The sequence below is a fragment of the Podarcis filfolensis genome (assembly GCF_964270895.1).
Source record: "Podarcis filfolensis genome assembly, chromosome: W".
In the NCBI taxonomy this organism is placed as follows: domain Eukaryota; kingdom Metazoa; phylum Chordata; class Lepidosauria; order Squamata; family Lacertidae; genus Podarcis; species Podarcis filfolensis.
The window spans coordinates 41,412,024-41,427,886 of record NC_139619.1 but is presented as its reverse complement, the minus strand read 5'-3'; the positions used below and the strand labels follow the sequence as shown (position 1 = coordinate 41,427,886).

General features: G+C 43.2%; 1 protein-coding gene across 1 annotated transcript in view; it reads right to left on the bottom strand.

Moving 5' to 3' along the window:
- LOC310753747 (inositol polyphosphate 5-phosphatase OCRL-like) overlaps positions 1–12,578 on the bottom strand; it is a gene marked incomplete at both ends in the record, with an annotated part of 59,218 nt that extends 46,640 nt beyond the window's left edge. Inside the window, 2 exons of the mRNA XM_083595088.1 lie at positions 1,294–1,347; positions 12,543–12,578. Coding sequence (XP_083451214.1) covers positions 1,294–1,347; positions 12,543–12,578 — 90 coding nt within the window. The remainder of the gene's footprint in view (positions 1–1,293; positions 1,348–12,542) is intronic.
- Between the last annotated feature and the right edge of the window lie 3,285 nt (positions 12,579–15,863).

Genomic DNA, 15,863 nt, shown 5'->3' with positions numbered 1-15,863 from the left:
TAAAGGTACAGGATGCTTGTGCATTTTTGCCCCATGTCATCTTAAATTACTTTGCTGCATCACACGACAGGAAAATCCTCTAACTCAGGAGCAGCAGACACGTGGCCCTCACAATGCTGCAGAACTACAATTCCCATCATCCCTGATTACTGGCCATGATGGCTGGAGCCAACAGGAACTGCAGCTCAGTAACATCTGGCAGACCACAGGTTAGCCATACCTACAATATGCAATGTTATATGTACCAATAATCCATACAAACTGTTAACAACCACCAGAATACACCCCGACACTATGAGCAACTGCAAAACCATCCTTTCGCATCCTACGTTGGCTCCCAGGACGTTTCTGAGCACAATTCTGAGTGTTGGTGCCAACCTTTAAAGCCCTAAATGGCCTCAGCCCTGAAAGAGTGTCTCCATCCCCATTGTTCAGCCCAGGCATCAGGGTCCAGCACCGAGGGCCTTCTGGCGGTTTCCTCACTGTGAGAAGCAAAGTTACAGGGAAGCAGGCAGAGGGCCTTCTGAGTAGTGGCACCTGCCCTGTGGGACACCCTCCCGTCAGATGTCAAGGAGATAAGTAACTATACAGCCTTTAGGGAAGTTTTTAATGTTTTATGATGGTTTTGCGTATGTTGGAAGTCTGAGGCTGCCCCCCCCTTGCCTTCCTTGCAGCATCCTTCTCAAAGGGCTAAGGCATGACTACGCTCACAGAGTTTAAATCCACCATAAGGTGCAGCAATCAGGCCTCTGTTTCAACACAAAATACCAATGATCCTTATGCCAAGTGGGAGAAAGGTCGTCAACATGATGAACACACAAACCTTGGAGAGAAAAATGTAAAACAAAAAGCACCAGCAATTTAATTGGACTTAATGGAAGTATCTGCTGATAAGAACATGTGAGCAACGCAGATTTTCCAGACAGATGCAAAACCTAGAGCAGGAAACCTTAGACCTTTAGATATTGCTGGACAGCAGCTATGCTGGGGCTGATGGGAGTCCAACAACATCTGGAGCGTGTGCTGAGCTAGGAAAGCCCTCTAACTGGGAAACTGCAGAGCAGTCCTACTTATTCCAAGGCAACCCTCCAACTTAATTGGGACTTGCTTCTAATTCAGGTTGCACAAACCTGCAACCTTAAAAAGCATTTGTAGAAGTCGCAGTCATCCTATGTTCTTTGCTCCTAACTGCCTGAAAGTGGCTTCTCTAGCCTAGGCTGGGGTATCCCAGACAAAGGAAATAAACAGGGCAATATCCTAAACCACCACATATAACACAAAGATGTCTCTCACCTGGTCGTAGGTCAGAAGTCTCTGAAGCTCATTTTTAGTGATCAGATGACAATGCTGGAAAAAAGCAAAGCAACCACAGCTACAGGCTAGCTCACGGGGTCGGGGGGCGGGGGGCAGCCTGCTGCCACTTCCTGCAATATGTAGTAAGACTGATAACTAGGATTGGGCAATATGATCATATTAGGCTAGTGCTCTGTGAACTAGACTGGCTCTTGAACTGCTTCCAGGCCCAATTCAGAGCATCCCATTTGGCCTTTCAAGTGTTTCAAGGTTTGGGAAAAGGGTACCAGAAGAAGGCCCACTTATGTTTGCACTGCCTCTCCACTGACTAGAATCCCTTTCCCAGGGAACTCCTGCTCTTTCAAGCATGGCAGGGCCTTTTCAGTCATGGCACCCGACCTTTCAGAATAATCTCCCAAAGAGGTTCACCTGGCCCCTGCTTTGATGTCCTTTCAGCAAAGACTTTTCGAATTTCCCCTGGTACGTTAATTCATGGGCAGGGCGCTTGTGGCCCTCCAAACCCTGCTGTAGTACACAGGAACATAGGAAGCTACCTTATATTGAGGCAGACCATTGACCCATCAAGCTCAGGACTGACTACATGGACTGGCAGCAGCTTTCAGGCAGAGATCATGCCCAGCCCGATCTGCACACACTGGTGACTGAGCCTGGAACCTTCTCCATGCAAAATGGCCGCTCTGCTTTCGCCTTACTGCCCTTAACAAACTGCAACTCCCACCCCGATCACTGGAGAAGTTGCCCACATTTGCTATAATCTAATCTAATACATCTCTGCCACTCGCTTTATGTTGCTCTCTACTGGCTGCTCTAGTAGAAACCTTAGTGGTGCAGCTGCAGCAGCAGGGATCGCCGACACTGCACCCTCCTGGTGTTGCTGAAGTGGAACTCTCATGAGCCCCAGTCAGCAAGGCCAATTCTTAGCAATTATGGGAATTTTGGTCTATCAACATTTGGAGAGCACTATGCTGCCTGCCATAAAGAAGGCTGATCACCGAAGAATGGATGCTTTTGAATTCTGGTGCCGGAGGAGACTCTTGAGAGTCCCATGGACTGCAAGAAGATCAAACCTCTCCATTCTGAAGGAAATCAGCCCTGAGTGCTCACTGGAAGGACAGATCGTGAAGCTGAGGCTCCAAGACTTTGGCCACCTCATGAGAAGAGAAGACTCCCTGGAAAAGACCTTGATGTTGGGAAAGATGGAGGGCACAAGGAGAAGGGGACGACAGAGGACAAGATGGTTGGACCGTGTTCTCGAAGCTACTAGCATGAGTTTGACCAAACTGCGGGAGGCAGTGGAAGATAGGAGGGCCTGGCGTGCTCTGGTCCAGGGGGTCACGAAGAGGCGGACACGACTAAACAACTAAACAACAACAAATGCTGCCTACCCTGAGCTACACACAGGCAGGAAAGTTACAGAAACATGACTCAGTTTGCTTCTCCAGATAGCGGAGACCAACAAGTTACATCAGCCAAGGCTCTCTCCCTCCAAGCCCTCAAAACGCACTCGTTTTCATGATTGTCAGCTGCGGCAGACCCTGGTCAGGGGGCAGGAAGCTCATCTGGGCACAGATATCCTTGTAATCCTGGTTTCGGCGCTCAAAGTCTTCCACGTGGGCAGCAAGGTGGGAATTGACCATGCAGAAGCTGGTATTGTTGCAGACAAACCTCGCGTCCACACACCCCTTGTTACCCTGCAGGGGCGGAGCAAAGATGGCTGTTAGTGAGCAAGCAGGAAAGAGGGGGGAACTGGTTGGCAGAGATTAGAAAAACAGATAGACAGACAGAAAGATAGACGTGGGGAATTCCGCTGTCAGGGTCTACTCCCCATCTTCCCCATGATGCCTGTGCCCACTGTCTCCCTCATCACTTCCTTGATGCGGCTGAGCTGGTCCTTCCTGACAAAGATGAGCACCAGCTGCACCTAGAAGATGCAAGGTACTGGGATGTCTATCAGCTCTGTTCATTGCTTGCTGTCCTGGGCCGGCTGGATGCAGATAGGAGTGGCAGGTGGCACCAACTGGGGATCCCCCAAGGGAAGAAGGCTCAGAGCCAAGGAACTGGTGGGGGGTCGTCAGAGGGAGAAAAGGGAGCAGACTGTGAGCAAGAGGAGGTGTTGGAAACTGAAGAGGCAGGAGGGCAGGAAGATTCTACAGCAAACAGCAGTCCAGAATCCGAGGCAGAAGTGGAGGCTTGAGGCGGGGGTCAAGAGGCAGAGATCAGGCAGGCTGCTGAAGAAGCCAGGGGGTCTCCCCATCCTGCTGCGATCAGCTCCCCTCCCTGCTGGTCTCCCAGAACACAGAGAAATTAAGAGGATGGAGCAAAGACAGGCAAGGTGTCAGAGTCTCAGGTTGCTTGGGAAGGACCAGGGGGAGGAGGAGACTTCAGAGAGTGGTGGGAGGGTAGCAACCTTCAGCCTTCACAACTACCTCACTGGGGCAAGACCTGTTGGGAAAGGTTTCTGTGATCACTAGGCCTGCACGGTTTGGGTTTCTTTGAATAAAGAATGTTGGCTTCTTTTGAATAAAACACCACTGACACCAGGAGTTTTTTCTTGCTGACCTCCTCCTCCTCCTCCTCACTCCAGCTCCTGACAGCTGTCTGGCTGCTGAAGAAATGGGTGGGGTTGGACTTACTTTCTTGTACTTGGATTTGGAACGCAAAGCCTTTTCCACAGCTGTCAGCCACTCTTGCTCCTTTGTCGAGTCCAAGTAGAAGAAAGCCTCTGTGCTCAGGTCCAGCTCCTGGAACCGAATGCCCAAGTGCCAAAGAGAAGGATGTGGAACTGCAGGAATAGGACTCCCATCGGAACAGACGTGCTGGTTAAATATGCAAAGACAACCGGAGTGTGCAAGGGCAGGCAAGATCAGGACCAAGAACAAACAAGTAATACCAGCCACTTCCTCCTCAGCTTAGCTATTCGGGGCCCCAAAGGAGCTTTGCTAATGAAAGAAAAAAAGCCTTTTCCTTGTATTTTTTAAGATGTGTCAGCCAGCCTGATATCTAAGCACTATCCCAGTAGCCACAGGCAACCAGAAATTCTTTGAAGGCAAGTGAGTTGGTTGATCTTTCCATTCTTCCTTCACCTGGCAACCTGGTTTCCAGGCTGGCTTTCCGGGAGCAGAAACCCACCTCTCAGATCTGCTGTGCCAAGCTTGTTTGCTAGAAGATTACCCCGTAACACCCTTGTCCTCTTTGCAAACCTCCTAAATGGCTAGCCTTCTGTGTTTCCATTTATTTTTTTTAAAGATATTTATTGGAGTTTTACAAAGATATAAATTTAAAAGATCATATAAAAAGAAAAAAATACAATAAAAGAAACATAGAAAAATACATAAAGTAAGAAAAGGAAAATAAAAACAAATCCATTTTTGTAACCCTAACTCGTTATCTTATTTCCTTGGCCTCCTCACACCTCCCCTTTTTGTATTCCCATTTAAATAATCAAGTCAGCAAATCCTTACCCTCTTTCGTTTATCCTAACTCTATATCTTAACATATTATAACTCTATATTTTCATCCATTTATCAATTCATTTTTGCATATTCTTATTAACTTTGTTGCTAATGCCACTTATTTTCAGTCCAACATCATTTTAAGATTCATTAATTTTACAATGTTTCTGAAGATAGTCTTTAAATTTCTTCCAGTCTTCTTCCACCAACTCTTCTCCCAGGTCACGGATTCTGCCAGTCATTTCCGCCAATTCCATATAATCCATCACCTTCATCTGCCACTCTTCCAGGGTGGGTAGCTCTTGTGTCTTCCAATGCTTTGCAATAAGTATTCTTGCTGCTGTTGTTGCATACATAAAGAAAGTTCTATCCTTAGAAGATCTACCCACCGTGGAAGAATGGCAGATGAAGGTTATAGACTATATGGGACTGGCAGAAATGACCGGCAGAATCCGAGACCAGGGAAAAGAGACGGCGGAAGAAGATTGGAAGAAATTTAAGGACTATCTTAGGAAACATTGTAAAATTATTGAAGGTTAGAACGATGTTGATTCAGAAATTAAGTGGTTATAAGCTGTAATGATTATGTGATTAAGAAAAGAAAGGTTAAAAATTATATAGAAATTAGGGGAAGGATTTGCTGAATTGAATTAATTAGAGATTGGAATACAGAAAGGGGAGGTATGAGGAGGTCGGGAAAGTAAGTTTTATGAATATAAGGGATTGAAATTATACTTGTTGTTGTATGTGTTTTGTATGTTTTGTATGTATTTTTACTGTTTTTGTTTTTTGTTTTGTTTTTTCTATTTTATATAAACTTTTAAAACCTTAATAAATATTTTATAAAAAAAAAAAGAAAGTTCTATCCTTCTTTGGCACCAATTGGCCGACTATGCCCAGGAGAAAGGCCTCTGGTTTCTTCAGGAAGGTATATTTAAATACCTTTTTCATTTCATTATATATCATCTCCCAGAAAGCCTTAATCTTTGGGCACGTCCACCAAAGGTGAAAGAATGTACCTTCATTTTCTTTACATTTCCAACATTTATTATCGGGCAAATGATAAATTTTCGCAAGCTTGACTGGGGTCATGTACCACCTGTAAATCATTTTCATAATATTCTCTCTTAAGGCATTACATGCCGTAAATTTCATACCGGTGGTCCACAACTGTTCCCAGTCAGCAAACATAATGTTGTGACCAATATCTTGTGCCCATTTAATCATAGCAGATTTAACCATTTCATCCTGCGTATTCCATTTCAACAGCAAGTTATACATTCTTGAAAGTATCTTAGTTTTGGGGTCTAACAATTCTGTTTCCAATTTTGATTTTTCCACCTGGAAGCCAATTTTTTTGTCCAAATTATAGGCCTCTCTTATTTGATAATAATGAAGCCAGTCTCGCACTTTATCTTTTAATTTCTCAAAACTCTGCAATTTCAATTTATCTCCTTCTTGTTCCAAAATTTCCCAATATTTCGGCCATTTGGCCTCCATATTGAGCTTTTTCTGAGCCTTCGCTTCCATTGGTGACAACCACCTTGGGGTTTTATTTTCCAATAAGTCTTTATATCTTATCCAGACATTGAACAATGCTTTCCTGACAATATGGTTTTTAAATGCTTTATGTGCTTTAACCTTGTCATACCACAAATATGCATGCCACCCAAAAACATTATTAAAACCTTCTAAGTCCAAAATGTCTGTGTTCTCAAGAAGCAGCCAATCTTTTAACCAGCAGAATGCTGCTGATTCATAGTACAATTTAAAGTCCGGCAGGGCAAATCCACCTCTTTCCTTTGCGTCAGTTAGTATTTTAAATTTTATTCTGGGCTTCTTGCCCTGCCAGACAAATCTAGAAATATCTTTCTGCCACTTCTTGAAACAGTCCATCTTGTCCAAAATTTGCAATGACTGAAACAGAAATAACATTTTTGGCAATACATTCATCTTTATAGCTGCAATTCGACCCAACAAGGAAAGCTTCAAATTTGACCATATTTCTAAATCTTTTTTCACTTCTGTCCAGCATTTCTCATAGTTATCTTTAAATAAGTTTAAGTTCTTAGCAGTCATATTAACCCCCAAGTATTTTACTTTCTTAGCTAATGTCAAACCAGTCTCCTTCTGAAACCTCTCTTTCTCAATCGGTGTTAAGTTTTTCTCAAGAACTTTAGTTTTTGACTTGTTCAGTTTAAATCCTGCCACATGACCAAATTCTTGAATCAGTTCTAATACTCTTTTCGTACTAGATTCGGGCTCCTGTAACGTCAAAACTAAGTCATCTGCAAAAGCCTTCAGTTTGTATTGTTTGGCTCCAACCTGAATACCTTTAATCAGACGGTCCCTTCTAATCATATTTAACAAAACCTCCAGGACCGAAATAAAAAGCAATGGGGAAATTGGGCAGCCTTGTCATGTCCCTTTCTCTATCTTAAATTCCTCTGTCATCACATTATTGACTATTAGCTTAGCTTTTTGCTCTGAATAAATTGCACTTATACCATTTTCAAACCCTTGGCCCACCCCCATTCCCTGAAGATTTTTCTTCATAAAATTCCAAGAAATATTGTCAAAAGCTTTTTCCGCATCTATAAAAATTAAAACTGCTTTGGTATTGATATTCACTTGCAGCTTCTCCAAAATATTAATTATGTTCCTCGTATTGTCAGACAAATGTCTACCTGGAAGAAAGCCGGCTTGATCTTTATGTATCTCTTCAGTTAATACCTTTTTTTAATCTGTTAGCCAAAATATCAGCAAAAATTTTGTAATGCACATTAAGCAGGGATATGGGACAGTAGTTCTTAAGTTGTGTCTTTTCAGACTCAGTTTTCGGTATGAGTGTAATGTCAGCTTCCTTCCACGACTCTGGCGCCTTTTTCCCCTCCAGAATTTCATTACAAACCTCCTTTAGTGGCTGAATTAACCAATCTTTCAGAGATCTATAGTATTTGGAGGTAAGACCATCCGGCCCTGGAGATTTGCCCAACTGCATATTCTGAATGGCACCTTCAACCTCCTGTTCTGTAATTTTGTGATTCAACATTATCTTATTTTCTTTTTTTTCAATAAATATTTATTAGATTTTCCAATTTTATATAAACACAAAAAGAAAAAGAAAAAGAAAAATATTAAAAACAAGTCAATTTCCATAACAATTTTTCAATAACATGTTTCTTTGACTTCCTCGTACCTCCCCTTCTTGTTTTCTAGTTCAACTTGTTAATCCAGCAAATCCTAATCTCTTAACATTCCTTTTAAAATAACACCTTATTTTCCACTCAACTTTTTTAAATTTAGTGACTTAAACAATTTTAATCCCTATTATCTTTATCATAACAGCTAGAGACCACAAAAATTCAATCCAACATCTTTTCAGAGTTCATTAATTTTGTAGTATTTCTGTAAATAGTCCTTAAATTTCTTCCAATCTTCTTCTGCTGACTCTTCTCCCTGGTCGCGGATTCTGCCGGTCATTTCTGCCAGTCCCATACAGTCAATCAACTTCATCTGCCATTCTTCCAGAGTGGGTAGATCTTGAGTCTTCCAGTACTTTGCTATAAGTATTCTTGCTGCCGTTGTAGCATACATAAAAAAAGTTCTGTCCTTCTTTGGCACCAAATGGCCGACTATGCCCAAGAGAAAAGCCTCTGGTTTTTTCAGGAAGGTATACTTAAATACCTTTTTCATTTCATTATAAATCATTTCCCAGAAAGCCTTAATCTTTGGGCACGTCCACCAAAGGTGAAAGAATGTACCTTCAACCTTCTTACATTTCCAGCATTTATTATCGGGCAAATGATATATTTTTGCAAGCTTGACTGGGGTCATGTACCACCTGTATATCATTTTCATAATATTCTCTCTTAAGGCATTACATGCCGTAAATTTCATACCTGTGGTCCATAACTGTTCCCAGTCAGCAAACATGATGTTGTGTCCAACATCTTGTGCCCATTTAATCATAGCTGACTTAACCGTTTCATCCTGTGTGTTCCATTTCAGCAGCAAGTTATACATTTTTGACATAATTTTAGTTTTAGGTTCTAGCACTTCTGTTTCTAATTTAGATTTTTCCACCTGGAAGCCAATTTTCCTGTCCAAATTGTAAGCCTCCATTATCTGAAAATAATGAAGCCAGTCTCGGACTTTATTTTTTAGTTTCTCAAAGCTCTGCAGTTTCAGTTTATCTCCTTCTTGTTCCAAAATTTCCCAATATTTTGGCCAATTGGCCTCCATATTGAGCTTTTTCTGAGCTTTCGCTTCCATTGGTGACAACCACCTTGGGGTCTTATTTTCCAATAAATCCTTGTATCTGATCCAAACATTAAACAGAGATCTCCTAACAATATGATTTTTAAATGCTTTGTGAGCTTTAACCTTATCATACCACAAATATGCATGCCATCCAAAAACATTGTTAAAACCTTCTAAATCCAAAATGTCCGTGTTTTCAAGAAGCAGCCAGTCTTTCAACCAGCAGAATGCTGCTGATTCATAGTACAGTCTGAAGTCTGGCAGGGCAAAGCCACCCCTTTCTTTTGCGTCAGTTAAAATCTTATATTTTATCCTGGGCTTCTTGCCCTGCCAGACAAATTTAGAGATATCTTTCTGCCACTTCTTAAAACAGTCCATCTTGTCCACAATTTGTAATGTTTGAAACAAAAATAACATTTTAGGCAATACATTCATCTTTATAGCTGCTATTCGACCCATCAAGGAAAGCTTCAAATTTGACCATGTTTCGAGATCTTTTTTCACTTCTGACCAGCATTTCTCATAATTATTTTTAAATAAGTTCCCATTTTTAGAAGTCATGTTGATCCCCAGATATTTCACCTTCTTCACCACAGACAGACCTGTTTCATTCTGAAATTTCTCTTTTTCAAACAATGTCATATTTTTCTCTAAAACCTTAGTTTTGGTCTTGTTCAATTTAAATCCTGCCACCTGACCAAATTCTTGAATTAATTCTAAAACTCTTTTGGTAATAGATTCAGGCTCCTGTAACGTCAAGACTAGATCATCTGCAAATGCTCTCAATTTATACTGTTTAGCTCCGACCTGTATGCCTTTAACCAACCGGTCCCTTCTAATCATATTCAGCAAAACCTCCAGGACCGATATAAAAAGTAAAGGGGAGATTGGGCACCCTTGTCGTGTCCCTTTTTCAATCTTAAATTGTTCCGTAACCACATTATTTACAATTAATTTAGCCTTTTGTTCAGAGTATATTGCACTTATACCATTTTCAAAACCTTGGCCTACCCCCATACCCTGTAAGTTCTTTTTCATAAAACTCCAAGAAATGTTGTCAAAGGCTTTCTCCGCGTCCACAAATATCAAAACAGCTTTAGTATTTATGTTCACATCTAACTTTTCCAAGATGTCAATTACATTCCTCAAGTTATCAGATATGTGTCTTCCCGGCAGAAAGCCCGCTTGGTCCTTACATTATCTTATTTTCTTGAGAGATTTTTTGTAATCCATTTGTTCTTAAAAATTGGTCTATATCAGTCTCTTTCTGTGGCCCTTGTGTATATAGTTGTTTAAAATATCTCTGGAAACACTTTCTAATCTCCAATGGATTCTGTATATTCTTTCCTTCCACATCCAGATTTGTAATAGTATTTAATTTTTGTCTTTTTTTCATCTGCCAAGCTAGCAGTTTCCCACATTTATTAGCTGATTCAAATGTCTTTTGTCTCATCTGCTTAATTTTCCATTCAACTTCCTGATTTATCATTTTCATGTATTGTACTTGATATAATTTTATTTCTCTCAGAATCTCTTGCGACTTTGGTTTCGCTCTTAATTTCTTCTCTCCTTCTTTTATTTTTTCCAAGATTTTATCTTTTTTCTCATTTTGTATTCTCTTCTTTAATGCATTCTGTTGAATCAGAAACCCTCTCATAACCGCTTTGCTTGCGTCCCAGATTACTCTTTTTTCAACCGTAGTCTTCAAATTTATCTCAAAATAGTCTCTCAGGATTTTTTGGGCCTTCTTAGTGACCTCTTGATCTCTAAATAAGGTGTCATTCATCCTCCATCTGAAGGAACCGATTGGTGTTAATTTCATCTCCATCTTCACTGCATTGTGGTCGGAGCAGGTTTTTGGGCAAATTTCCGCTTTTCGAATCTTAGGTGCCAGTCCTCTAGTTATCCATATTTGGTCAATTCTTGTCCATGTCATGTTGGCTTCAGAGAAGAATGTTCCCTCTCTTCCAAGGGGGTTCTTGGACCTCCAAATGTCAATCAAGTCCATATTGTCAGTCAGTTCAAAAAAGGTTTTTGGTAGTCTGCCATCTTTAGTTACAACTTGTCTCTGCGACTTATCCATATTTGTAGATACCACTCCATTCATATCTCCCATCAGGATAATATTATAGTCCATGTAGTCAAGCAATGTCTCTTGCAATTTCCTAAAAAATTCAGATTTCCCCTCATTTGGTGCACAATCAAAAATTTTTCTCCTTGTGATTGAATTTCAATTGCCCCCCCATCTTCCTTGTTCATCTTTAAAAACAAATTTCGGTGATAGGCTCTCTTTAGCATAAATAGCAACTCCTCTCTTTTTAACCTTGTCCGATGAAATAAACTCTTGACCCAATCTTTTATTAATCAGTACTTTCCTGTGAAGCCTTATCACATGAGTTTCCTGTAAACAAATTAAGTCCAATTGTTCCTTTTTCAGTAAATGAAAGATTTTCTTCCTCTTCTCCGGGGAGTTAAATCCATGAATATTCCAACTTAATAATTGCAGAGACATGATGTAGTTATTCTATTTTCCTCCAACTGCTCCCAAAAGTTCTTCTTGTTCTGACGGTGGTATCACTTCTTTTTGTTTTTCCAGTCCCAAAGGTGGTGGTGCTATGTCTAGTACTTCTGCTCTTAAAGCTCTTAATTCTTCTATCACTTCTTTTTGCAGGTCTTCTTCGTGGTCTTTCAAAAATTTTTCCTTATCTTCCAACGATCTTATTTTGAACTTTTTCCCTTTCAAGTTAAAGGATAATCCCTGGGGGAATTCCCACCTGAAAACAATTCTGTTTCTTCTCAGTAGGGTCACCAGATCACCGTAGTTAGATCTAAGGTCCAATAGATGTTTCGGTATATCCTTAAAAATCTCCACTCTCGAGTCGTTTATCTCCAAAGTCTTCTGGAAGTGCGCACTCAGTATTTTATCTCTCTCTTCTTTCGTTCGAAGGGTAACCAGACAGTCTCTCACCCAGTTTTTCCTTCCTCCTCTTCCAAGTCTAAACACACTTACTATCTTAAAGTCTTTCTCCAACTCCAAATTCCAAAATTTTCCAAATTCCTGCGTAGGATAGTCACTTAAATTATCCTTTTCAAGTTCTGGTACTGCCCTGATCCTTAAATTAATCTGTTTCTCCCTCAGTTCAATCATAGACAGAAGTGACTGATGATCCCCAATCTGTTTACGCATAGGTTTTATTTCTTCCTCTACAGCCACTGCTTTTTCTCTTGCTTCCTCAGCTATTTTTCTATTAGACGCAGATTCTTCCAACAGTTTTCAATAGATTCTGTATTAGAATTCACCTTCTGTCCCAAATTGTCTATTTTAGTTGATTGTTCCGTAACTTGTTTGCTTAGGCCTTCCAATTTTTCAAAAATTTTATTTAGCACAGAGGTAAAATCCCCTTCTGATGCCATTCCTTTTGGCTCAACTTGTGCAAAGTCTTCCCCCTGTGTCACAGGAGGGCCAGGAACAGATGGTCTGCGTTGCTGGGAAACTGTGCTGGGCTGCTGCACTCTGGCCTTTCCCGAACGTGTTGTTCTATCCGTCATCCCACCTCTGTCTATGCGTCAAGGTTGTTCCCACAGACAGATCTTGCCGTGGAAAATCCCCAAAGTCCAGAGTGGAAAAATCCCCCAGCTGGATGTACAACTTCAGTATTCCTCTAGGGGGATACTGTAGCAGTCCTTCAATTTACAGTAGTAAAAAAGTCTTTTCCAACTTTCTTAAACCCCCTCAAGAAAAAAGAGAAAAAGCAAGCAAGAGTTTCAAGTCCAGAGGAGACCTTCAACAAGTATCTCCTTTGCAGAGTTAACCATTAAAAAGTTACAATGTCCATAGAAAGTGCAACTCTCAATGCAACAGTTCTAATGCACCTGGCAGTCCGTCCCAGGAGTTAGGCAATTGTCTCTATTTTCCCCAGAAGAAACAAAGTCACTTTCCCCTCTCCCCCCCCTCCACTATCCTGGGGGGGGGGAGTTCTTTCGCTTTAATGTCCGGATTTAGAAGTTTAAAAGCTCCGCTCTCCAGGTCTGAGCTTAGAAACGTCTTTGCTTTGATCTGTGTACAAAAACGGAAGGTGGACTTCCTGTTTACACCTTCCCGCTTCAGTGTCAAATTGATCCCTTTTTTTCCCCTTTAGTCCCAATTTCTTAAGCTTCACCTACTCACGGGTAGTTGTTTAGCAGCCGAATTGTCACAGGAAAAAGGTCAGCGCTCTCCGGCAACAGCTGTGCGGCTTCGCCCCACGGAAGTAGCAATCGACTCTCAGCACCGCGCCTCCCGTTACGCTCCGGGACCCCTTACGGGGTTCCTTTGCCAATTCGGGGGGCGCTAAAGGTGCCCGCCGAGTCCCACGCTCACAGGCTTCTCCTGCCTGTGATTTTTGGAAGGGTCTCCGCTTCGCCGTAGCGGACAGACCCACTTTCCGCAGAGCTTCTCCCTCCCGGTTAGAAGGAGACCGCCATTGCCGTTGGTGCCGCCTCCGGAAGCAGCCTTCTGTGTTTCCATGCTGGCCGTGAAGGAATGGGCATTCCCGACTCTGAAAACAGCACAGAAATACAGCCTGTCTAGTAAAGGGGTAAAAAGAGCAAGCGAAACAGCCTCTGTAAAACAGTAGCATCTGAAGCTGCTAACCACATACTGATAAACATATCATAAAAGGAGACATGAAAAACAAATGGCCACTGGGTACTACTAACAGTGGGACATGGGTGGCGCTGTGGGTTAAACCACAGAGCCTAGGACTTGCAGATCAGAAGGTCGGCGGTTTGAATCCCCACGACGGGGTGAGCTCCCGTTGCTCGGTCCCTGCTCCTGCCAACCTAGCAGTTCGAAAGCACGTCCAAGTGCAAGTAGATCAATAGGTACCACTCTGGTGGGAAGGTAAACGGTGTTTCCGTGTGCTGCTCTGGTTCGTCAGAAGCGGCTTAGTCCTGCTGGCCACATGACCCAGAAGCTGCACGGCAGCTCCCTCGGCCAGTAAAGCGAGATGAGCGCCGCAACCCCAGAGTCGGCCCTCTAGATGTTGTTGGATTCCATCACCCCTGACCGTCGGCCATGCTGGCTGAGGCAGAAGGCCATTGGATCTGGCAATATCTGGGAGCCCACAAGATTCCCAGCCTCCGTGCTAGACAAACAACCAGGCACTCAGCTGTGAGGCACGCCTCTTACCGAAGGGAGGGTCACTCCAGAGGCAGCTGTGGCATGAGGGTGCTGGATCATGCCTTTGTGGGCACATCTGAGGATTAAAGAGGACCTCCTAGGAAGCGTGCTTGGAGATCTTCCTTACCACGTGGCTCTCTGGCAAAAACACAACAGTACTAACGGCCATATGGAACCACACCTCAAAGCTGGATCAGACTTCCCAGATCCTGTAGCCTACATCAGGAGGAAGACTGGGGCAGAGGGGCCTAGAGTGGGAGTCAGAGCTGCTCTTAGGGCTGCATGTCTGAAGCATTGGCAGAAATCTTTGGGTGTGAGGTTGCATGGGGCTGTCTCTTTGTGTTTTGGTGATGCCAAGCCGCCAGCCAGCCAGAGGCAGACAACCAACTGGCTTCAGGGGCAAGCTCCTTTGCAAAGCCAGTCTGACTTCACCAAATGCAATGGCAGAGTGACCATTCGGCCCATGTTCTGCTTCGCTGTGAAATTGCGTGTGTTCCTCAACCCAGAGAACCTCTTTTTCAACGTCAAGCTGGTCTAAGGAAGAAAAGCATAAGAGTTAGTCTTGAATCCCCCCACACATGTGCTGGGAGATGCCTGCACACCGCACACGTAAAGCACATCTCCTCCCACCCACACCCCAAAGGTCCTGGGAACAATGGTTTCTAAAGGGTGCTGGGAATCGTAGCACTGTGAAAGGAAAACTAAGGTTCTTAGGATTCTTTGGAGGGGGTGGAATGTTGAATACACAGCGGCCACATGGACACACACACACACACACCCCAGCATAGCTTCAAGTTTTAGCACAAAAAGTCTTCAGCCAGATGTCATGCAACCCTTTGGCAGGGGCAACTTATCATTTTATTGATTTTCCATAACAATTAAAAAGGTGGCCAATCTTGCAAAGGAGTGTTGCCATTTAAACTGCTGGTGTGACGTAGGAACCCGAACAAAGAGAAGGAACCAACTACCCAGAGTCTGCTTCCGATTGCCCTTGTTCTCCACCTCCCTCTATCCTAATCAGCCGCAAACAAGAGTTCAGATTTGAAAGCCTTGTTATCACCTCATTCCCTTCAATTAGCCAGCTGCTCTGGCAGATGACATCAGTTCCTTCCCGCTCCCAATATTCCTGCTCCTAACCTGGTTAGCCATAGCCCGGAAGCTGAATCTCAGGAGAACGCCTTTGGGCTGGGAAGGGCTCATCTATTCTGGGCCTCTTCTCCCCCTCGGGAAGGGGTGCTTGGCTCCTGGCCTGTGAAATGTGCTCAAAATGTAAAGAAGCCTTCTTTCCAGGGAGCCAAGGAAGAAGGGTGGAATTTGAAATACCTCCAAACCTTCCCATGTCAGAGATGCAGGAGTTGCGTCACCTCCAACTTCCTCAGGGATGAAGCAGCTACGAAAAACGAAACATCCCACCTGGGCACGGTTTCTGAGAGAGCAACAGCAGAAGACCCAGACTCTGGCAAGATGAGCATTTGCCCAGTGGATTCTGGCCGGTCCATGAGGGCAGACAGGGGATGGCTGCGGTGGCTGCCAGCCCCTTCCCACTCCATCTCAGATACAGAACGCATTTGCTCTGCCACTCCTTGGCTCTGGCGCCACCTACTGTTGGCTTCCTTGCCTTCCACCCTCCCAGTCCCAATGAGCACCATCCACCCCTGGTCCAGAGGCGCAGA